Source organism: Pteropus medius, unplaced genomic scaffold (genome assembly GCF_902729225.1).
Source record: "Pteropus medius unplaced genomic scaffold, Ma_sr-lr_union100, whole genome shotgun sequence".
Lineage (NCBI taxonomy): Eukaryota > Metazoa > Chordata > Mammalia > Chiroptera > Pteropodidae > Pteropus > Pteropus medius.
In genome coordinates, this window is record NW_024350923.1 from 2,971,148 (window position 1) to 2,990,128 (window position 18,981).

An 18,981-nucleotide genomic window follows, 5' to 3' on the forward strand; every position below is an offset into this window, starting at 1 on the left:
GGGTGTGAGTGGGTGTGTGCGGGGGCGGGGGCCTGATGCAATTCCGATAAGAAATGCTCGGTGTCGCGGGCACCCACCCGCCGGGAGGGTAAGACGTGCTATATAAGGCCGCCGGCCTCAAGTCGCCGCGCCGTCGGAGCAGCAGCGCACTAGGGGTGCACGGCTGTCTCGAGGGCTGCGGCCACCTCCACCACCTCGGCACGCACAGTCTCGCGTCCCGGCTGCCTCCCGCACCCCAGCCGCCGTAGCTGCACCCGGAGCTCGAGAGAGGTGCCATGCGGAGCCCGTGCGCTGTGGCCCGCGCCTTGGTCCTGGCCGGCCTCTGGCTGGCCTCAGCTGCGGGCCCCCTCGCCCTCTCGGACGCGGGGCCGCACGTGCACTACGGCTGGGGCGAGGCCATCCGCCTGCGGCACCTGTACACCGCCGGCCCCCACGGCCCCTCCAGCTGCTTCCTGCGCATCCGCGCGGATGGGGCGGTGGACTGCGCGCGGGGCCAGAGCGCGCACAGTGAGTGCCCGCCGCGTCCCTCTCCTGCCCAGCGCCCCTTCTTTTTACCTTCTTCGGCTCCCGCGGGGCTTCCCGTCCCGAGATCGCCAGTTTGGGCACATCCGAGTTCGCCCTCCCTGGCTCCCGGGACAGCGCGAGGCGCTGGGGGAGGGTGAAACGTGTGCGTGGACCTACCGCGCCATGCGTTACCCTCCCTTCACCCCCGTCCCCCCCACCCCCGGCTCCGCGGACCCCTCACTCCTGGGAACCCTAGGCTTTGACACCTCGGCGTTCCACTCCCCCCACCCCGAGTCCCCAGACAGCGCGGGGAGCTGGGGGAATGGGAGAGGGGCGCGGGCCCCCGCTCCGACCGCACCCACATGGTGCGGGCCCCCGGGTCCCGGCTGTAGCTTTTTGCTTCCCTTGCACCAGGTTTGGTGGAAATCCGGGCTGTCGCCCTGCGGAACGTGGCTATCAAGGGCGTGCACAGCGTCCGATACCTCTGCATGGGAGCCGACGGCAGGATGCTAGGGCTGGTAGGTGTCACCACCAGGCGGGACGAGCTGGGACGCGGAACTTACGCCTGTCCCCGGACAGGGCCTACAGGGAAAGGGGGTCGCGCCGAATCGAATCCAGAGTTCCCTGGCTTCCTCCGCTGGGGCCGGCATGGAGCTCCCAAGGGAGTTCGACAAAGGCCGGATGAAGGAAACTAACGTTCGACTTTTTTCTGCAGAAGTTTAGGGTCCCGGCCAGTGGCCAGAGAATGGGTGAGAATCGCCTTTGCGTTTCACGTTGAGCCAAAGGCCGTCTCAGTCGGACATTGGAAAACCCATTACTCGGCTCTGGTTTTAACCAGGAGGACGCACCTCGGGCCTTTTCAGCTGGGCCAGCTCGTGGGTGGTCCTCGCCTCCGTGCCCCTCCCCGGCAGTATTAAAAAAAAGAAGAAAGAAAGAAAACGGGTATATCCACAACTGAGGTCTTTATTTTAAACGGTAAATTTTCAAACAAGTTAGAAAAAAAGCCACATTTGAGATAGGGTAGGTTTTTTAAATTAATTTTTATCGACTAGAAAAACTGGTTTTTGCAGGCGCGTAAGAATAATATTCCAGTGCGTTCTCATCCTCATGTCCCCCTCACCTGTGCTGCAAATGCCTTTGGGGAGGCGGGGGGAACTGGCCGTGGGCTGGGATGGCCCAGGCATCCACCGGGGACTCAGGGCAGGGAGCGTTCCGCTGCTGGGTCTCTGGTCTCGGGGAACAAAGGCTGGGAGTTCAAAGGGAACCCTTGCCCCTCCCGCCGGGGCACACAGAGCAGGCTGTGTGAGGTCCAGGCGGGGCGCAGGGCCTCAATACAGCCCCGCTGGGCCAGGGGCTCCGTTGGAGGGGACAGTGTGTGTGTGTGTGTGTGTGTGTGTGTGTGTGTGTGTGTGGAGACTGAGCCTTTGCCTGGGGGGGTGCCCCCCCAAAAGCTGCAGATACGGTCCTCCCCCGCAGCGCAAGTCTTTTTGGTGTCTCAAGATCGTGCTGTGGCCCTGACGCGTTTATTCCGTTTATCCAGAGCGCCTTTTTCAGGTTTTACGGCGGGGTCCTATGTGAAGGGATGAGTGGAGGCTAAGAACCGAGGTGGTCAGCTGGCTGAAAGCTGACACCCAAAGCCGCTCCAACCCGCAGTTGCAACTTTTGTTATTGTGATTGGGGTTGGGGGTGGACGTCCACCTAAAATCCAATTTTGCCTCTTGATCTCCCTGGGCTGGCTTAGCAAAAATGGAGGTTTTTTTTTTTTTTTTTTTTAATAAAAACCGAATCCACATTCTCCTAGAAACCTGAAATGATTTAATTTTTCTGTATAGAGAAGAAAATGAGATGCCCATTTGTCCTAAAGACTCAGCGGAGTACCATAGTCCATTATTTGGCTTTACTTCTCTTGTTTGTCAGTTTGTGGCTTTATCCCGTGCCTGGGCTGCAGGCCTTATCAGGGCCTTATCAACACAGCGCTCACCCACCTGCAGTTCAGCGACCTTTGTAGGCTTGGGCAGAAAAGTGACTGGGTGCCTCCTGGGGTTGTTTACCGCCCAACCCTCCTGGCTCCCTGCCTTGGGCTGTCCTCTGTGTCCCCGAGGGGTAATGACTCTCTAATTGTAGACAGAACTTACTCGCTGGCACCTCTCAATCAACTATGAATGGTCTGGGTCCAGGCGCTGGTTTCCCTGCTTCTCCGAGCATTTCCGGCCCTCCCTGCTGGGTGCAGGCGCTGTCCTGGGCCTGGGGGAGGGGGCTGCCTTTATCCAGAAGATCCTGGCAGGCTGCCTGGAGGGCTCTCTGAGCAGAGGGAGCGAGGGCCTCGGAGGGGGCTGTCGGTTCTCACAGGGCACCAGACAATAAGGCCTGAGAATGGCTGGGTTATTTGGGTCTGAATGGGAACTAGATTCTTTAATCTGGGCTCCAGATCGGATTACGTGTGATTCTTAATTAAAGGACAGTTGTTTAGCCTTGTTTTCCAAAGTGAAATTTGTCCTAAACTGGATAAAGTTTAGCCAGTGGAATATGGGGGGCGGGGGGAGGGGAACTCGACATTTTAATGTCAATATTTCAGGGTGAGGGAAGCTCCTGTGCGTGTGCCTCTGGTTTTATGGATGTTGTTGCTCAGAACAAGACTAAGTTTAAAAAGTGACATGATGTCTTGAAAAATATAAAGGGTCGATGTAAACTATATGTAGATGTTGGGTCGTATACTCGAAATACGCGGAATAAATACCCGAGTGTGTAGTTAATGGTTATAAAATATCAAGGTGTACGAAGTATATGTAAATTTATGTAAATTTATGCATAAAGTATATTTAATATATACGCCTAATGTTATATTTAACGTTTACTATAAATGTTAAGATATGACAGAGGGAATATAGTCATTCGGTGTAATAACTGGTGTCAGAGGCACCAGACCTGAGGGGATCACTTTGTGACGTCTATGAATGTCTCATCACGACGCTGTGTGCCCGAAACTAACACGGTCAGTGTCAGCTGTAATTGGAAAATTAAAAAATGAAACGGTAAAAACATTATTTCGCATATTATAATGTAATATATGCTCAGTGCGTACGTGTAATACTTTCTGTGTACTTCATACGTGAACATACGTTATGCCAAATATGTTTTATATTTATAAAACATTTTATAAATATGACTTATAAATTTAAATTTATAAAACAAATTTAAATTTATAAAACATTTATACATTTAAATTGATAAAACATACTTTAAATATCTTTATATTTTATTGTGTACTTTATAACCTTTAACCGTGCGCGCGCACACACACGCACACACACGCACGCACACACACACACACACACACTGTGGATCAGGTGGCTGCACATGACGCAGCTGCCCGCCCACCTGTGCAGGCCTCCGCTTCCCGTGGCGGCCCGCCGGGAGGGGGCGCCCACCCGCTGGCGCTCACAGGCTGTCTGTCCCCTTTCTCCGCAGCTTCAGTACTCCGCTGACGACTGCGCCTTCGAGGAGGAGATCCGCCCGGACGGCTACAACGTGTACCACTCCAAGAAGCACCACCTCCCGATCTCTCTGAGCAGTGCCAAGCAGAGGCAACTGTACAAGGACAGGGGCTTCCTGCCCCTGTCCCATTTCCTGCCCATGCTGCCCAGGAGCCCGACAGAGCCCGAGAACTTCGAAGACCACTTGGAGGCTGACACGTTTTCCTCGCCCCTGGAGACAGACGACATGGACCCTTTTGGGATTGCCAGTAAATTGGGGCTGGAGGAAAGTCCCAGCTTCCAGAAGTAACAGGAGGCTCTGGCCGCCCCCAGCCCTAGAGGCCAGGGCCCCAGGCCCGGCTCTGGCCGCGCTTCTCCAAGTAGCAATCCCGGGCCCACGTCCTATTTAGCTTTAGGAAGAAACCTCTAGAACTTGTATATAGACACTTTGACATTGGCCGTTTCTAGGGGGTAGACTCGTATGATCATGAAACGGTAAGCCCTCCCCCTACCCAGGTGCTAACCCAGCTCCCTACCCCACGCCCTGGTCATTCGTTGCTGGACACGTGCTGTCCACGTGCTGCCCCGGTTCTGCTTGAATGCCTCCACCGAAGGGGACCTGCCATCTTTGGGAGAGCGGGTGCCACGCTGAAATTTCTCTGCCCTTGTCTCCCGTCGTTTCCAGCAGGGACAGCCAGAAGTCGCTGTGAAACTTTACAGGTGATCGGCTCTGTGAAATGACAGGTGAATTCGACTCAACCACATAGGAGAATTGACCCAGATCTCAACTCCAGTGGGGACGGCTGACCTTCCCTGAGCCTTCGCAGGACAGGACAGGACAGGACAGAACAGACGGTGTGGGCGTGGCCCAGCAGGCTTCCGAAGCAGGGGGCACCCAGCACCCCCTGCAGCCCGGGGAAATGGTGAGGCTCCCCCTGATGGCTGGTTCTGGGGTCAGTAACATCCACCATACTACTTGGCGGTACACCCAGGGCAAATCGGGCAGTTGACCTACTGCCCTCAGCCCTCTCCTGACAGCCAGCACCCTGCACACAGCCAACACTCGCCTGGCCTCAGCCTGGCTCCCCTAAAGAGAATGGCCATTCTGCCATCTGCTCAGAGGGACAGGACAGACAGCCGGTCCCAAACACCCTTCCTCGCACGGTGACGCAAGGTTCCGGGGAATCCAATTAGCTCAAGTAGTAGGGGTGTCCCGTGAGGGCGGTTGAGAGGGAACCCCGCCAGCCTGTCCCCTCCTAGTCCTCCTTGTCACGTTGGCACGCTGGCTTCTCCTTGGAATGCTACGGATATTGACGAGAGAAAAACAGATGCAGAAGCCACGTCCGCTTCCCGCCCCTGCCCCTGGCACCACGTCATTCTGAGCCTGGGGAATGGACAGTTCCCACCTTCGGTCGACCGGCACGTTTCACTCGAAAGCCAGAAAAACGATTCGAAAGCCCCAGCCCTTGCCAGGAAGTGAAAGCAGGGACCGAGTTTTCCAGCACTTAGTCGCCAACGTGCTATTTATGACTAATTTATTTTTGTTTGATATGCACATCTCTCTTTATTTTCCTACTTTATTTATGCCCCCGAGTAGTATTTATGTGTGCACGTGAGTTTGGTTTTCTACATTAAAGTGGCATTTGTATCATATTCACTGCCTGACAGAAGTTCCTGGTTGTCGTACCCCTCTCCCCAAGCTGAGACTCGGGTGGGTTAAATCCTAGGTTTAGGGGAACCAGTGAGCGGTGGAGGCTGGCATGGGCCCAGCTTCTTCATGCCCCCTCTGCCAGAAGGCGGGGTGCCCGGGATGGCATCCGCGTCAGGACTGTTGCCAGCTGCAGGAAACAAACCCCAACTAACAGCGGCCTAACTTGGGGTGTCACCGTTGACGCCTGGAGCCACATGATTCCTCATTAGGGACAGGTTCTCTGTCCTCTGCTCACTAGACATCAGTAACACTCGTTGTGACAACCGAATCCGTCTTCGTGTCCTCTGGGGGTAAAGTCACCCCGAGAACCACTGGCCAGAACAAATGGGGCTCCCTTTTCCCAGCACCACACCCAGAGGTAGCGCGTTTACTCACTGCCCAGCGACGCCCGGCCTGTGTTCTCTGTGACTCTCTTGGTGTCTCCAGTCATGTGGCCTCAGGGTGGCTGCTGAGCCTTCAGTGGTCTGTGCTCAAGTCTGGGGAGGAAGGACTCATTGCCACATTGACCTTAGGGCCCGCCGGCAGCTTCTGATCACATTCTATGAGCCAGGATTGGTGGCAGGGCCACCCCCGGCTCAAGGCGGGCTGGGAAAACGAGTATTAAGAGGGACCCTCTGCCCCTCAACGTAAAATCTGTGAAGAAGAAACGGGGGGCAGGGGATGATGTGGGGGGTGACTACCGACCTGCATCCTGCATGCAGTAACAAGCACAGGTGTGGCCCTAAGCGGTGGCAGGTGGGAAGCCTCGGGTGGGTCAGTTCTGCATCTTAGTGGCGGCGGCTGCATCTAATCGACACGTGATAACGTGACAGCTACACACACACACACGCACGGGACCAACGACTCTCTGGTTCAGATCAGATTCTACAGTCACTTAAGGCGTAACCAGTGGGGGAAGCTGGGTGACAGGGACCCAGAACCTCCTGGTATTTTTTTTGCAACTTCCTGTGAATTTACAATTACTTTAAAATAGAAAGTAGGGGGAAAAAAATCTTCTCCGATACCATAAAACCCACAAATATTTGCTCCTCAAGCCTGTGGCAAGACAGAGCTTGAGGAGCTGCCTGGGGGACTCGCCCCATCTCCCACTTCCAAGCTATTCATCCTGGAGCAATCCGCCGAGTCCTCTGAGCCTCAGTGTCCTCTGCATGAGGGACGAGGACGGGCCGAGAATGGAACACCCGTGCAGTGCCTGGCGGGGACATGGGTCCTGTTTGCTCGTTCGCCAGGAAGTTAGCCGGGTGCCCATGTCGGCCTGCTACAGTTGAAATGATTGTTCGAGTCTGTGAAAGCCATTCCACGAGGCGCCTCCCACCCCACAGCAAGCGGTCCCCACTCTCTAAACCATCTGTCACATCGATGACACGCCCGGATGCCCAGAGTCGGCCCCTTGCCATTCGCCCACCGAGATGCTCCTCAGTTTTTAACGCCCTCACCATGTGACTGCTAATTTGAGACCTGGGTGGGCAGGACTGGATCATGCATCCTGACACAGCATCTCATACCCCTCTTTTTATGGATAAGGGAGTGGGGGACCAGAGAGGGGAAGGCACCCACCCAAAGCTGCACAGCCATGGGCAGCGCAGCAGACGGGCTGTGGAGTCAGGCTGAGCGGGTAATGAATCCCTGGGCGGTTAACCTGCTGTGTCCCCTTGACTAAGTCACATCGCCTGAGCCTGTATCCTCATGCAGACAGTCAGATTAAAAATGTCTACACCGCAGGACTGTTGGGTGAATCGAATGGAGTTATGTCTGCAAGAAGCCTGGGACAGAGTGGGCTGCTAGCCGACAGCAGCCCTCACTGGGACTAGAACCCTCAGCCCTGAACCGTTATTTCCACTGGTTCTCGAATCTGGCTGCACATTGGAACCCCAGGTGGGGGGAATCCGACAGCTGGGCCCCACCCTGGAGGTCTGGTTTAACTGGAATGGGTATGGCCCGGACAACTAAAGAGCTCCGCCGTGGTTCAAACACGCTGCCCAGGACCACAGGAAGAAAGTTTACATTCGAGCCTTCGTGCTCTGGAAAAACGGAGCACCTCCCTCCCTCGCTGGAGTCTACTGGCCTGGTCCCAAGCAGCACCTGTGCCGTCCCCTGTCCCCGCCCTCTCCTCTTCGGTAGGGACATAGTTCCATCTGCCCGGAGCGATCTTGCCCCAGACTTTGCTGGGTTCGCTACCTCGCTCGAGCGCAGTCCTTCCGTGACCACGCCAAGCGAGCTAGCCCGCCCGGTCCCGCGCAGGGTTCCGGCCCGCGGACGGACACGCTCTGGGCCCCACGATGCTCGCCCCCTGACCGACCACGCTCTAGAGATGTTCTTGCACACATCCGTCTGTGCACATCGCCAAGCATCTTTCGAGGGTGCCGTATCGGCTTTCTGGCTGCCAAAACAAACTTTCAGGAATTGGGTGGCTTAAAACGAGAGAGATCGATTCAGGGATCCGGAGGCCCAGAGTCTGAAACAAGGTGTCCCAGGGCCGTGCTTCCTCCGGAGGCTCCAGGGAGGGTCCTTCCTGTCTCTTCCAGCTTCTGGGGGCTTCAGGGGCTCCTGGGCTGGTGGCCACACCCCTCCAGTCTCTGCCTCTGGCTTCGCAGGGCCTTGCCCCCTGTGTGTGGCCCCTTCTGCGCTCCAACACTCGTCGCTGGGATTAGGGCCCGTGTCGGTAGTCCAGCGTGATCTCATCTCAAGACCCTTATATCTGCAAAGACGCTTTTTCCAGTGAAGGTCACGTTCACAGGTTCTGGGGCTTGGGGTTTGGACAGATCTTTTGGGGTCCGTCATTGGACCCACCGCGGAGGGACAGAGCTGAGAGGACTTGCCACGTTAACGGGGTATGCACGTTTACAATCTTTCCAGAGGCTGCTGTGTTGTGCTCTCATTAATCCAGGGACAAGTTAATGCACGCTCGGGCACAGAATCAGACTCATCAGTAACCACTGCAACTCAGTTTACTTTAGGGGAGACTGGGGACGGAGGGTAATGGTGCCAGGCACAGAGTTTCACCGTCCACCGACAGCAGCCCAGGCGGGAAGCCCCCTGTCTCAGGGAGCCCTGACTTCCTCCTACACCGGGGCTGGCGGGGTCCTCCCGGGACGTGGGCGAGGCCTGAGACAGGCTGGAGGTTTGGGGGGGTGGGCCACCAACTTTGTCAGTTGGCTTGCCCTGTGGCCCTGGACTCTGGGTAGCGTAGGGGGACCCCAAACCCAGCTGAAGCTTGGACCCTGACACCTGCCCTGAATGAGGAGTCTGAGAGTTTGGGGGGCAGCAGGACCCCGCCTCAAGCAGGCTGGGGGGTGAAGCACCAGAACCTGAGTGTTCTGGAGACGTGGAGCGGGGCTCCATGATCCTGCTTCTCCGGTCAGAACTGGGTTACCTGTCACCGGCCCACATTTCTGTCTCCCCACATGTGACATTTGCCGGCTCTGAGAGAGACAGGGCGAGGGGCAGGGCCTCCTGATCAGCTTCCAGGGAGGGCTGGGTGGGCTGAGGCTGGGCGGATGTAACCTAGGGTGCCCTGCACCTGGGTGCTCAGCCCCAGGGCTGGCTTTGCCACTTGCTCCTTAGGAGCCAGAAGCCCCCCCACCCAGAGCCCCCGTGAGTAATGCTGGAGAAGTCCATCTCCAAAGCTTGTGTTTGAGAACCACAAGTGATAAGTAAAAACGGGTCTGACGCACAGTGGGTCCTTAGCCTCGTTATTATCGTCCGAATGCGGAACTGGAGATTTGGGAGAAGAATGTTCTAGCACCCGCAGTCCGGCATCAAGGGGGAGGGACCGAGACCCGGCTGCTGGGCGGAGGCCGGAGCGGGTGCGCAGCGCAATGGCGCCCCCTGGTGGCGGGCGCGCGAGCGGCTCAGGGCGCGGGCTCCGGGCTCGGGGGACCCGGCGGGTCCGCAGCGCCCGCCCCCGGGCGCGGGCTCATCTGGCGGTCGATCAGCTGCCGCCCACCCGCCGGTTCGGGCAGACGAGCCCTCCCCCCCCAGGGGCCCAGGGCGAGTGCGACGGGACGGGAAGGCTCCGTCCCTCTGCAACCCGACATTAAAAATGCCTCCGGAATTTACTCCATTTATAACACTTATTAACATCGTCGCTCTATGTCCCGCGTGTCGGGCCCTCATCCGCGACGTGGGTGCTTGCAGCCCAGACGGGCCGACCGGGGACTCGAGGGAGCCCCTGCCCGGCCCTCCGGATGTCGCCCGCCCCTTGGGGAGGGGGCCGTTCCGGGCCGGAGGAGGAAGCGGCAAAGCCGGCTCCTCCGGTCTCTGGGCTCAGGGGAAGGAGCCCAGCAGGCATCTCTCTCCACAAAGGGAAAGGAGGGCGCTCCCCCGGGCTGGGGGCGAGGATGGGGGCGCCGGGAGAGGGGCGGGGAAGCCCACAGAGGGGTCCGGGCCAGAGAGGTCACAGCCCTGGGAAGGCGGACGCTGGAGGCCCTGAGCTGAGGCCTCTCTGAAGAAAGGAAGCGGGGTCCGCCGAGTGGGGACCCTCTGGAGCCTCCGTTAAGGGGTCACGAGGCCACACTCGTTCCCCTCCCCCACAGAGAGGGAGGGCGCGTGGGGAAGGAGCAGAGCTGGGTCCTGCCCGGAGGAAGGCCAGCCAGGCCGGGGCCAGTCGCTGTCCGCTCTGCGCTTCCGCTCCCGCAGATACAGATTTAGGGGAGCGCCGAGCTCTGGGCCTCGTTTTCATAAAAGGACTTCGAGATCTGGAAAGAATACCCTTCACCTGGTCACCCTCCCTCTGGAGGTGACTGCGGGCTGTGGGCAAACAGCTCGTCCAAGGGCCATGCTGGCTTCGGGCCCCTCCTCGCTCCCAAGGCCCAGGGGGTCTCTACGCCGCCACCTGCCGCCCGCGCCCTTTCACAGACTCTGCTGTGCAAAGTCAGTTTTGGTATCTGCAAATGTTCGGACATTCATATTTTCTTTCAAACCTTTATTTCGTTTGAAAATCATGGTTTCGGAGGAACTGCTGCCCGACTCAAAGTGAACTCTGCTTCGTTTGCCTCCTTTTCTCCTTCCTGCATTCGGAAGCGGTGGCTCTGACCCTGTGGCTCCCGGAGCAGTCGGGAAGGCGACGGGCTGGGATCGCAAGGACATCAGAGCTTGTCCCAGTCGACACTGGCCTATGTCATTCAGCCCCCCACCCCCTTCCCTGCTGCCTGGGGGCTGCGCTGGGCGAAGGCTGACCCCTGCTGGCCAGGGCCCTAATGCAGGCAGGTGGTCAGACCTGGCCCCCACCCCGCCCTAAGTTCCCGGGAGGCAGGCAGAAAACGGCCCTACTAGGCAGGTGCCCAGAGCGCAGAGGGGGAGCAGAGGAGAAGCCGCTGGAAAGCCTACCGGGGACTCCCCTCTGATTTTGCCCCAGGGGATCAAACTGAGATTTAAAGCCTGAAAAAAAATGTCTCTTTTCCCAATTGTGTTTTCATTTTTCCTGATAAATATAGAACGAGAGGAAGGTTTATTTCTTGGAAATGAGTTGCCATTAAATGACTTCCTTTTAAGACTTTGAAATCGCTTTTTCGTTTGCGTGTTTGTTTTGATTATGAAAGGTATCTGCTTCATGGTAAAAAAAAAAATTAAAAAAAAAATCAAACATAGAAAGGAGAAAAATAAAGATTCCTCACGAGCTCATCAATCCCATCACCCAGTCTCCAAGACACGCACTCTAACTGTGGGGTAAGGATGGGGTCCCCATCCTTGCAGATGTATCATGTATTAAACATGTATCAAAATCTGTGGATTTGCTGGCAGGTTTCATCTTTAACCACCAGAGGGACAAATGCCACATTTTGTTTTTAAACTGTTTTTTTTTTTTGTCCTAATAAAATGGATCTGTTTTCAGGTCAACAGCTAAAGATCTCTATGTCAGGTTCGGTTTCGTTAGTTTTGGAAGCTGCCTGGTATTTTGCTGCAAGTATATTAAAGGTTTTAAAAAATCACTTCCAATAAGCAAACACTTTTCTATAGATTTTGATGAATTTTGTTTTTTTATTTTATAGTGACCTGGTTCTCACTGAACTTGAACAGGAATATGTGAAACATAGTTTTTAAAAAGTGTGTTTTATTTCTTAATAGAGTGAATCTCTGGAAGTTGGTTATATCATCCCCTTTTTACCTTTTGTTATAAATTACATGTTCAGTACTAGTGTTTTGAAACCACGAGAATAAATACAATTAAGGCCACTTTCGGAGATATGAAAAATTGAAGCTAACCTTTTTAGATAGATCGTTTTTATGTTAACCATACAAATTTATCGTTTCTTGTTCCATTCAATTAGGTGGAGAAATTTTATTTCATGGGATATACACAAGCAAATATCACAACTGTTTTCTCAAAAACCGACATATCTAGGAGAGAGATTAATTCAGATTTTTCCTACCTACTTTTTATGAGTTCAGTTGCTAAAACAAATACTGAATTTGAAAGGTATACAAGGATTTTGAAATGAGTAATATTTGCCCTTTAAAACTCTGTCATTACTACCTTTAAGGCCCTGTTTTCAAAGTCTGGCTCTTATTTGAAAATAAAGCGATTTGTGGATACGATATTGGAAAATCCAAGATAACAAAATCAGAATTTCACCTTTTAATATTAAGACAATCTGAGTTCAGAACAATACTTAAACTTGACCACGTGAACCAACCGGTGGGAATTTCTTCAAAGCTTTATTTTCGAACTCATAGTTTGAATCCGTGGTGTTGAATTTTGTGGCACATAGAATCTTTCAAAGCTTTATGCAATTTAAAAAATTTTGAAATTAAAAACTTGTGCGCTGCTGTATGTAATAATAAAGGAACAGTTCCCTTATTTGGCACATATTTGTAACATAATAAGTGGGCAGGGGGAAGGACATAAAATTGTACGTATATTAAGATGATTCTTCTATGAAAATTCGAAGGAAAAAAATGTAACAAAATGAGCAGAAATTAGTTGGTGGCCAGAGTGGTGAGAGAGCGAATTTGTTTGCTTGCTTATTTTGCCCCTTTTCCAACGTTTCAGATGTGTCGTGATTTTGTTTGCTTATGAAAACAAGTCAACTAAAAACGAAAAGACGATAATACAAAGTCTATTTAATTTCATATTCCGAAATTAGATTTTATCGAGATTTTTATGCTAAGAGAAACACGGAATACTCAGAAAAAAAAAATACGAAAAAGTCCTGTAATTCTAAAATCCAGATATAGTCTCTGTTAACATGATGGCGTACTTCATTCTTTTTAAAAGCATAATTGTTTAGTGCAATCAGAGGTGAAGTATATGTTGAGTTTCTTTTTTCTTTTTCCTTAAACATCAGGAGCATCTCCATTTTCCATGACATTCTTTTTTGTTTCAAATATGATTTTTGGCTGTTGCTTCAGAGTCTTCAGTTTGAATATCCTATGATAGTGATATTGATGCCGCCCACAGTGATGTCGTTTTGTCACTGTAAGCTGCTTTCTCCTTCTGGCCTTTACAGATCACGCTGCACTGAACTTCAGTGTACAAAAACTGTCACTTTTCTCTGACAATTCCTGGAGATGAGGTCACAGAAGTGAGATGACTGGGTCAAAAGTTAAAAACATTAAAATATCCTCCTTATCTTTCCACACTGCTTAACAGGTAGCTTGAATTTATGCATCTGTGGGCAATGATAGTATCTTGTCATTCTAAAAAAAAGAATTTCTTTTTAACTATTCAAAAAGATAAAAATTGTACCTCATTGTTCTTTCGATTAGCACTCCTTTGATTACTAATAAGGCTGTCTTTGCTTTACTTTTGTTTGCCAGCCTGTTCTTTTCTGTGAATTATATATTCAAGTCCCTGGCCCATTTTATTTTTCTGTTAGGATGCATTTATTGCTTACTCACTTGAACAAATTCTTTATAAACCAGAAATATTGTTCCTTTAGTTGTAATACTTATGACAAATATATCCCCAGATTGTTTCTCTGGTTTTTAATTTTATTACCACTTTCAATATGTACACCTTGGTATTTTCATGTAGTATAAATTATACAGCTTTTCCCTTTGTGATTTCCTCCATGGCTTACCATGTATTAAAAATGCATCTCCAAACTCACCCGAATGCTCCACCTCGATTGTCAAATGTCCTTTTAAAAATAAAGTCTTTAAATCGTCTACAACTTTTTAAATGGGTGTGAGATATAAACGGAACTCGACTTTCCCCAACAGCCAGTTTTTTTCCATTATGGTGACTGATTAAAATTTCCTTTCCCCATTCACTTGTGGTTCTTTTCATTGTGTGAGGTTTTACATCTGCTCAGAATCCCCTTCCAGGCCATTCTACTCAATATCAGCCATATGTCTCTTTTGAACCAACACCACGATATTTTCACTGAAACTTTATCTTTTCATATCTGCTATGGGAAGTTCTCCGTGTCATTCTCTTTTTCAAAAACATCTTAGTGGTTCTTATTCACGCATATGAAATTTAGAATTTTGATGCTTTTCTCCCAGATCGCATAGAATTTGGGTTGCATTTGTGCCTATTCAGGGTCATGATATCACTGTAATTTTCTTCATACAGATCCTGCTCAAATCTTGTTATTTCTAGGCAATTTACTGTGACTCTCGTAAAGTGAATTTCCCAGATCTTCCCTGCTCAGACTACTACTACCACTACTAAACATTGTTTAACAGTAAGCAAGTGCTTTTTTTGGTGTGTGTGCTAAACTCTATTAATTACCAATTCTAAATGCTTATTTTGGGCTTTTTAGATGGGCCATCATACCTACGAATAATGAGATTTTGGTGTCTTTTTTCTGATGCTTATACTTCTTGTTCCCGTTTCGTGTTTCATCGCATTGGTTAGGCCTTGCAGAAAATGTTTAATGGGCATGCGATAAAGGCATACTCGTTTTAGTCTTATTTCAGTGAGAATGCTTCTGGTACTTCATGTCTATGTTCCATTGTCGCTGATAGAAGCACCTTTTTAAAAATTATGTTCTCTTGGTATCTCTCTGGGAAAGACAAACGGGAGAACTAAAACTAGATACAATTTAAAAGGGGGGGCGGGGGAATGCTTCCAGCTGGAGTGGGAGACCTGATTGCTCTAAATCACAAACCCTCTGTGCTGACTCTGCATGAATTATGAATTACTCTGCTTTTGCTTTTATTTCTGGTTTTTCGAATAACTCTTAAAATTTCAAGAGCGGATGCCAACATTTATTATTGCCTTTCCGGGCTGCTTCCCTGTCACCTGCCGCCGTTTCAGATTCCCGAGGGTCGAGTCAGCTTGCGTTTCTTGAACCAAGGCCCGCAGTCCCTGGGTCACTGTTAACATGGGCTCGGTGGCAGTTTAGGCTGGGGTCTGAAGTCTAATGTCGTCCTGGAAAGTGGCCCCTGGCTGTGGGTCGGGGTCAGTGAACGCGGGAGCCCAGCCTCCCCTCCTCTGGGTCCTGTCGCTACCCCAAGAATTGCCCTTCCTGAGACTTTTCCGCCCCAAATCCCACGGGCAGAGCCTCCTGAGGCGTTGGTTCTTTGACAGCTTTTCCAGTTTTGTTCCCTGGTTCTTTCTTAGTCGTTTTTGGCAATTCGATTCCATCTGCTTGGTTTCGTAAAACTGAAAACGGGTCACACCCTCGCCCGCGTGCAGGCGGACGCTGGGGGCCGGGACCGATGCGCCTATTGAGGGGGCGGGGGGCGTGGCCGCGACCCCGCCCAGCTCGGCTCGGCCCCGCCCCCGCGCACGCGCCCCCGCCCTGCGCCTGCGCCGGCTGGACCCTCCCGCGCGCCGTCCTTACCCGGCCTGCCCCGCGCAGCGGCCTCCGGAAGTGGGCTTCGCATCCTCGGAAGCGGATGGTCGCGGTCTGGAGACGCCAGCTCGGTGTGGCGTAGCTCGGGGGCCGAGGGGGGCCGGGCTGCCGCCATGGCCGGGGGTCAGGACCTGTTCGACGCCATCGTGATGGCGGATGACAGGTGGGTGGCTGGCCTTGGCCGGGACCGGGACCCCGGCCCTGTCGGTTCCGCCCTCGCCCGTTGGGCTGTGCCGGCCGCCCGGGCCTGCTGTCCCGCAGGTGCGGGGCTCGGAGCAGTGCTTTGTGGCCCTGAAAGCAGTGGACACGTGTAGGGCCGAGGCGCTATCAATCTTCCTTTACTCCTGCGCCACTGGGCCGGGCGCCACGTGCCCAGCTGCTCCTCCAGACCCGCCTCCGCCGTCCGGGGCTGCCCCAAGCATCTGCTCGGCCTCATGACCGCCTTCCTCCAGGGACGCCCCGTCCGCGGGTGGGTCAGACCCTTGCCATCTGGGCACTGCCCCTTCTTCTTGTTCCTTAGTGGTAGGACATACGGCAGCATTCATGGACGTGCTGATAAATGTGTCAGGCGTCATCCCTTTGCCCCCTGGGGAGTGCCCAGAGCTATGACGAGGGGGACCTGCGAGTTGCTTTGTGCCTGAGACAGCAATAGATGTCGTTTCAGAGAGAACATTTAACAGTCGCTGACGTTTATTTGGAGCTTATTGTGAATCCAACACCAACTTAAGCGTTGGATCTCGTTGTTTATTTTAGTAGATCCTCTTATTCACCCGATCGCACACAGTGCCTGCTACACTGCCTCACTGGGGACTCCTGCAAACCCCTGTCCTCTCTGGCGACTGCAGGATAAGAGGGTGCCACTTCCAAAGTCAGAACCTCCATCATACTCCAGGCACCACGGCCATCGTACAATTTGTGCTGATCTGATGGCGTTTCTCTCTGCTAGTCTACTGAGATGTGATGGAAAGCCCTGTATATGTTGCAGAGTTTTTTGAAGCAGTCGATCAAGTAGTATATCTCATAGACTCGTAGGACTTTGGCTTGCTAACCTGGCTGCAGACTAGAGTCACCTAGGATGTTTTGAGAAGTAGAATCTTGGACCTTAGTCTGGACTTACTGAATATCAGGGGGCGAGGCTCTCGAATATGTACCTCTGAAATTTTCCTGTGTGTTTCTGGTATTCTTCCATGTTTAGGAATCACCAGGTAGCTCACCCTCCTCGTGGTAGAAAAGGCAGATTGAGCTTCAAGAGATAGAGATTTGCCGGAGCAGGAAGGGGTAGAGCTGAGACTGGATCCTGACTTTCCAACCTTAATTCTGTGCTTTTTCTAGGCATCCGCCATGCCTTGTCTGGCTAGGTCTGGGTAATGCGAGAGGGCAGAGTTCCAGGAACGTTCCTCTCTCTTCTGTTTATTTGGTCAAGCTTGCTGCTTCTCTGTTTCAGGTTTCATGGGCAAGGATATCAGGAAGGCTATGAAGAAGGCAGTAGTTTGGGTATAATCGAAGGAAGACAACATGGCACGTTACACGGAGCTAAAATTGGATCTGAGGTGAGTGGGAACCCGCATTTAGAAATGAATCCTTTTCACGTAGTTTATAATTTACTTTTTGGACCAGTATGATTGAGTCAGAACTTCAGGCCAGGTAGAACTTGGATGGAGAAATATCCTTAGTAGAGAACCGAGTGCTGTATAGAGGTAACGAACCGTGTGGGCTGGAGAATGAGAAGACCAGTCCTCAGGCACCCCGTTTTACATTGGAACATCATGGTGCTGCCTCGTGTCTGAAGCCAGCTGAATCCTTACCCAGAGGATGGGTGCTCTGCGTCACGTGAAATACTCATTTTCATTTACGTTGAAATTCCATAAAGTCCATAATTTTTCTCTTCTGCCCATCGGCCTAGGTCGACCCTCACAGACGACTGGCCCTAAATGCGAAGTGTGAGGCAGTCACGACTCTATTAGCGATCTGTTGCTGCAGAGTGAATCACCACAAAATGCATGGGGCTTAAGACAGCAAACATTCTCTCCCCAGAGTCTGAGGGTCAGGAGTCCAGGAGCAGCTGAGCCGGCTGGTGCTGGCCCAGGGTCTCCTGATGGTGGAGTCGAGGTCGGCCAGGGCTGCAGTCGTGTAAAGGCTCAACTGGCGTGGAGAGAGCCACTGTAAGACGGCTCACACGACTGTCCTCACCTTGCGGACCCCTCCTTGGGGCTGTTTCAGTGTCCTAGTGACCCTTGAGCCAGGGATCCAAGACAGCAAAGCAGAAGTGACATTGTCTGTGATGCCTGGCCTCAGAAGCCATGTGCTTCCTCTTCCTCTCTGTTCTACTGGTTACACTGGCCGCCCTGAGACAGTTGGAGGGCACTGTCCAAGGCCACGGATACTGCGGGTGGAGTCCATCCGCCTTGGAGGCCGGCTACCCCGCTGGTGACTTGACGTCTTAACTTCTGTTTCCTGATGCTCGACATGCCCTTGCAGAGCAGCAGTGTAAGAAGCCACTGCCCTCCGCCCCTCCGTTTGTTTTGAGAGCTTGACAGGTAGATCAGGTGTGGCTAGTTGCTTATCAATTTCACTCCTGACTCTTGTTAATTCACACACAGGTCGGGTGCTACCAAGGCTTCGCTTTCGCTTGGAGAGGTCTCCTGCGCAGCCACGCCACCGGGAAAGACAGGTCAGGTTTGAGATTTCTTTCTTTTTCGGTGTATGGGCCAGGGGTTCTGGTTCCATAGCTTGCTGTGACCTCGGGCAGGTAGCGTCTCAGTGTCCTCATCTGGAAAAGAGATGAAACAATCAGACCAAACTTGGATGCTTGTCATGCGACTTACAGGAAAAAGTACAGTAATTCTTCTTATCTGCGGTTTCAGTCAACCGCAGTCTGAAAATATTAAATGGAATGTTCCAGAAACAAACAATTCGTAAGTTTTAAATTGTGCACCATTGTGAGTAGCGTAATGCAGTCTTGTGCTGTCCTGTTCCATTCTGCCCAGGATGTGAATCGTCCCTTTGTCCAGCATCTCCATGCTGTAGACGCTCCCTGCCCATGAGTCACTCAGTAGCCGCCTTGGTGATCAGATCAGCTGTCATGGTGTCACAGCGCTTGTGTTCAAGTGACCCTCGTTGTACTTAATGGCTGCAAGGTGCAGGTGTGGTGATGTTGGCGATTCAGATGCGCCAAAGAGAAGCCACGAAGTGCTTCCTGTCAGTGAGAAGGTGTTTGTGTGCGTGGGGAACCAGTAGCCACCGGGCTTGGTCCTGTGCGGCGCTGGCCGTCCGCCCGGGCCCTGGAAGGCAGCCCCCGCAGGTGCTAGGCATGGTTTTGGTGTTTGATGAACACCGGTTATTACTATTTCTCAAGAGTTCTCATGTCCCCTTGGCTTTTTCCTGGTGGCATTAGAGTGCTGGGTGGCTTTTAGATATCCTGCCAATAAAATAATGTTGAAATTGATTACATCCGTTATCTTCCCCCTAAACTTCCAATAAACAGAGTACAGTAGTCTTGGTATGACTAGGGCTCAGAAATGGTGACTCCTTTGTCACCAGTGTTTTA

The 18,981-nt window shown here is 52.4% G+C and overlaps 2 protein-coding genes across 15 annotated transcripts in view; both read left to right on the plus strand.

Moving 5' to 3' along the window:
* The first annotated feature begins 275 nt into the window (after window positions 1-275).
* FGF19 (fibroblast growth factor 19) lies at window positions 276-5,616 on the plus strand. The gene is made up of 3 exons (XM_039840395.1): window positions 276-507; window positions 919-1,022; window positions 3,973-5,616. The coding sequence occupies exons 1-3, from the start codon at window positions 276-278 to the stop codon at window positions 4,285-4,287; spliced, it is 651 nt and encodes a 216-aa protein (XP_039696329.1). The 3' UTR covers window positions 4,288-5,616.
* A 9,796-nt stretch (window positions 5,617-15,412) lies between these two features.
* The window catches only part of LTO1 (LTO1 maturation factor of ABCE1), a 241,480-nt gene continuing 237,911 nt past the window's right edge, over window positions 15,413-18,981 (plus strand). For 4 of the 14 annotated variants that reach the window (XM_039840608.1, XM_039840611.1, XM_039840609.1 and 1 more), the window contains exons 1-3: window positions 15,426-15,597; window positions 16,879-16,984; window positions 18,035-18,105. In XM_039840608.1, the coding sequence (XP_039696542.1) occupies window positions 15,548-15,597; window positions 16,879-16,984; window positions 18,035-18,105 (227 nt within the window). In that variant the 5' untranslated portion in view covers window positions 15,426-15,547. The other 10 variants (XM_039840605.1, XM_039840606.1, XM_039840607.1 and 7 more) reach the window with 7 other exon arrangements.

Bases quoted from the DNA above. Each gene is read 5' to 3' on its own strand.
- FGF19 (XM_039840395.1), top strand. From the start codon at position 276: ATGCGGAGCCCGTGCGCTGTGGCCCGCGCCTTGGTCCTGGCCGGCCTC. The intron at 508-918 runs GTGAGTGCCCGC...CCCTTGCACCAG, and splicing joins GCGGGGCCAGAGCGCGCACA to GTTTGGTGGAAATCCGGGCT. The intron at 1,023-3,972 runs GTAGGTGTCACC...CTTTCTCCGCAG, and splicing joins ACGGCAGGATGCTAGGGCTG to CTTCAGTACTCCGCTGACGA.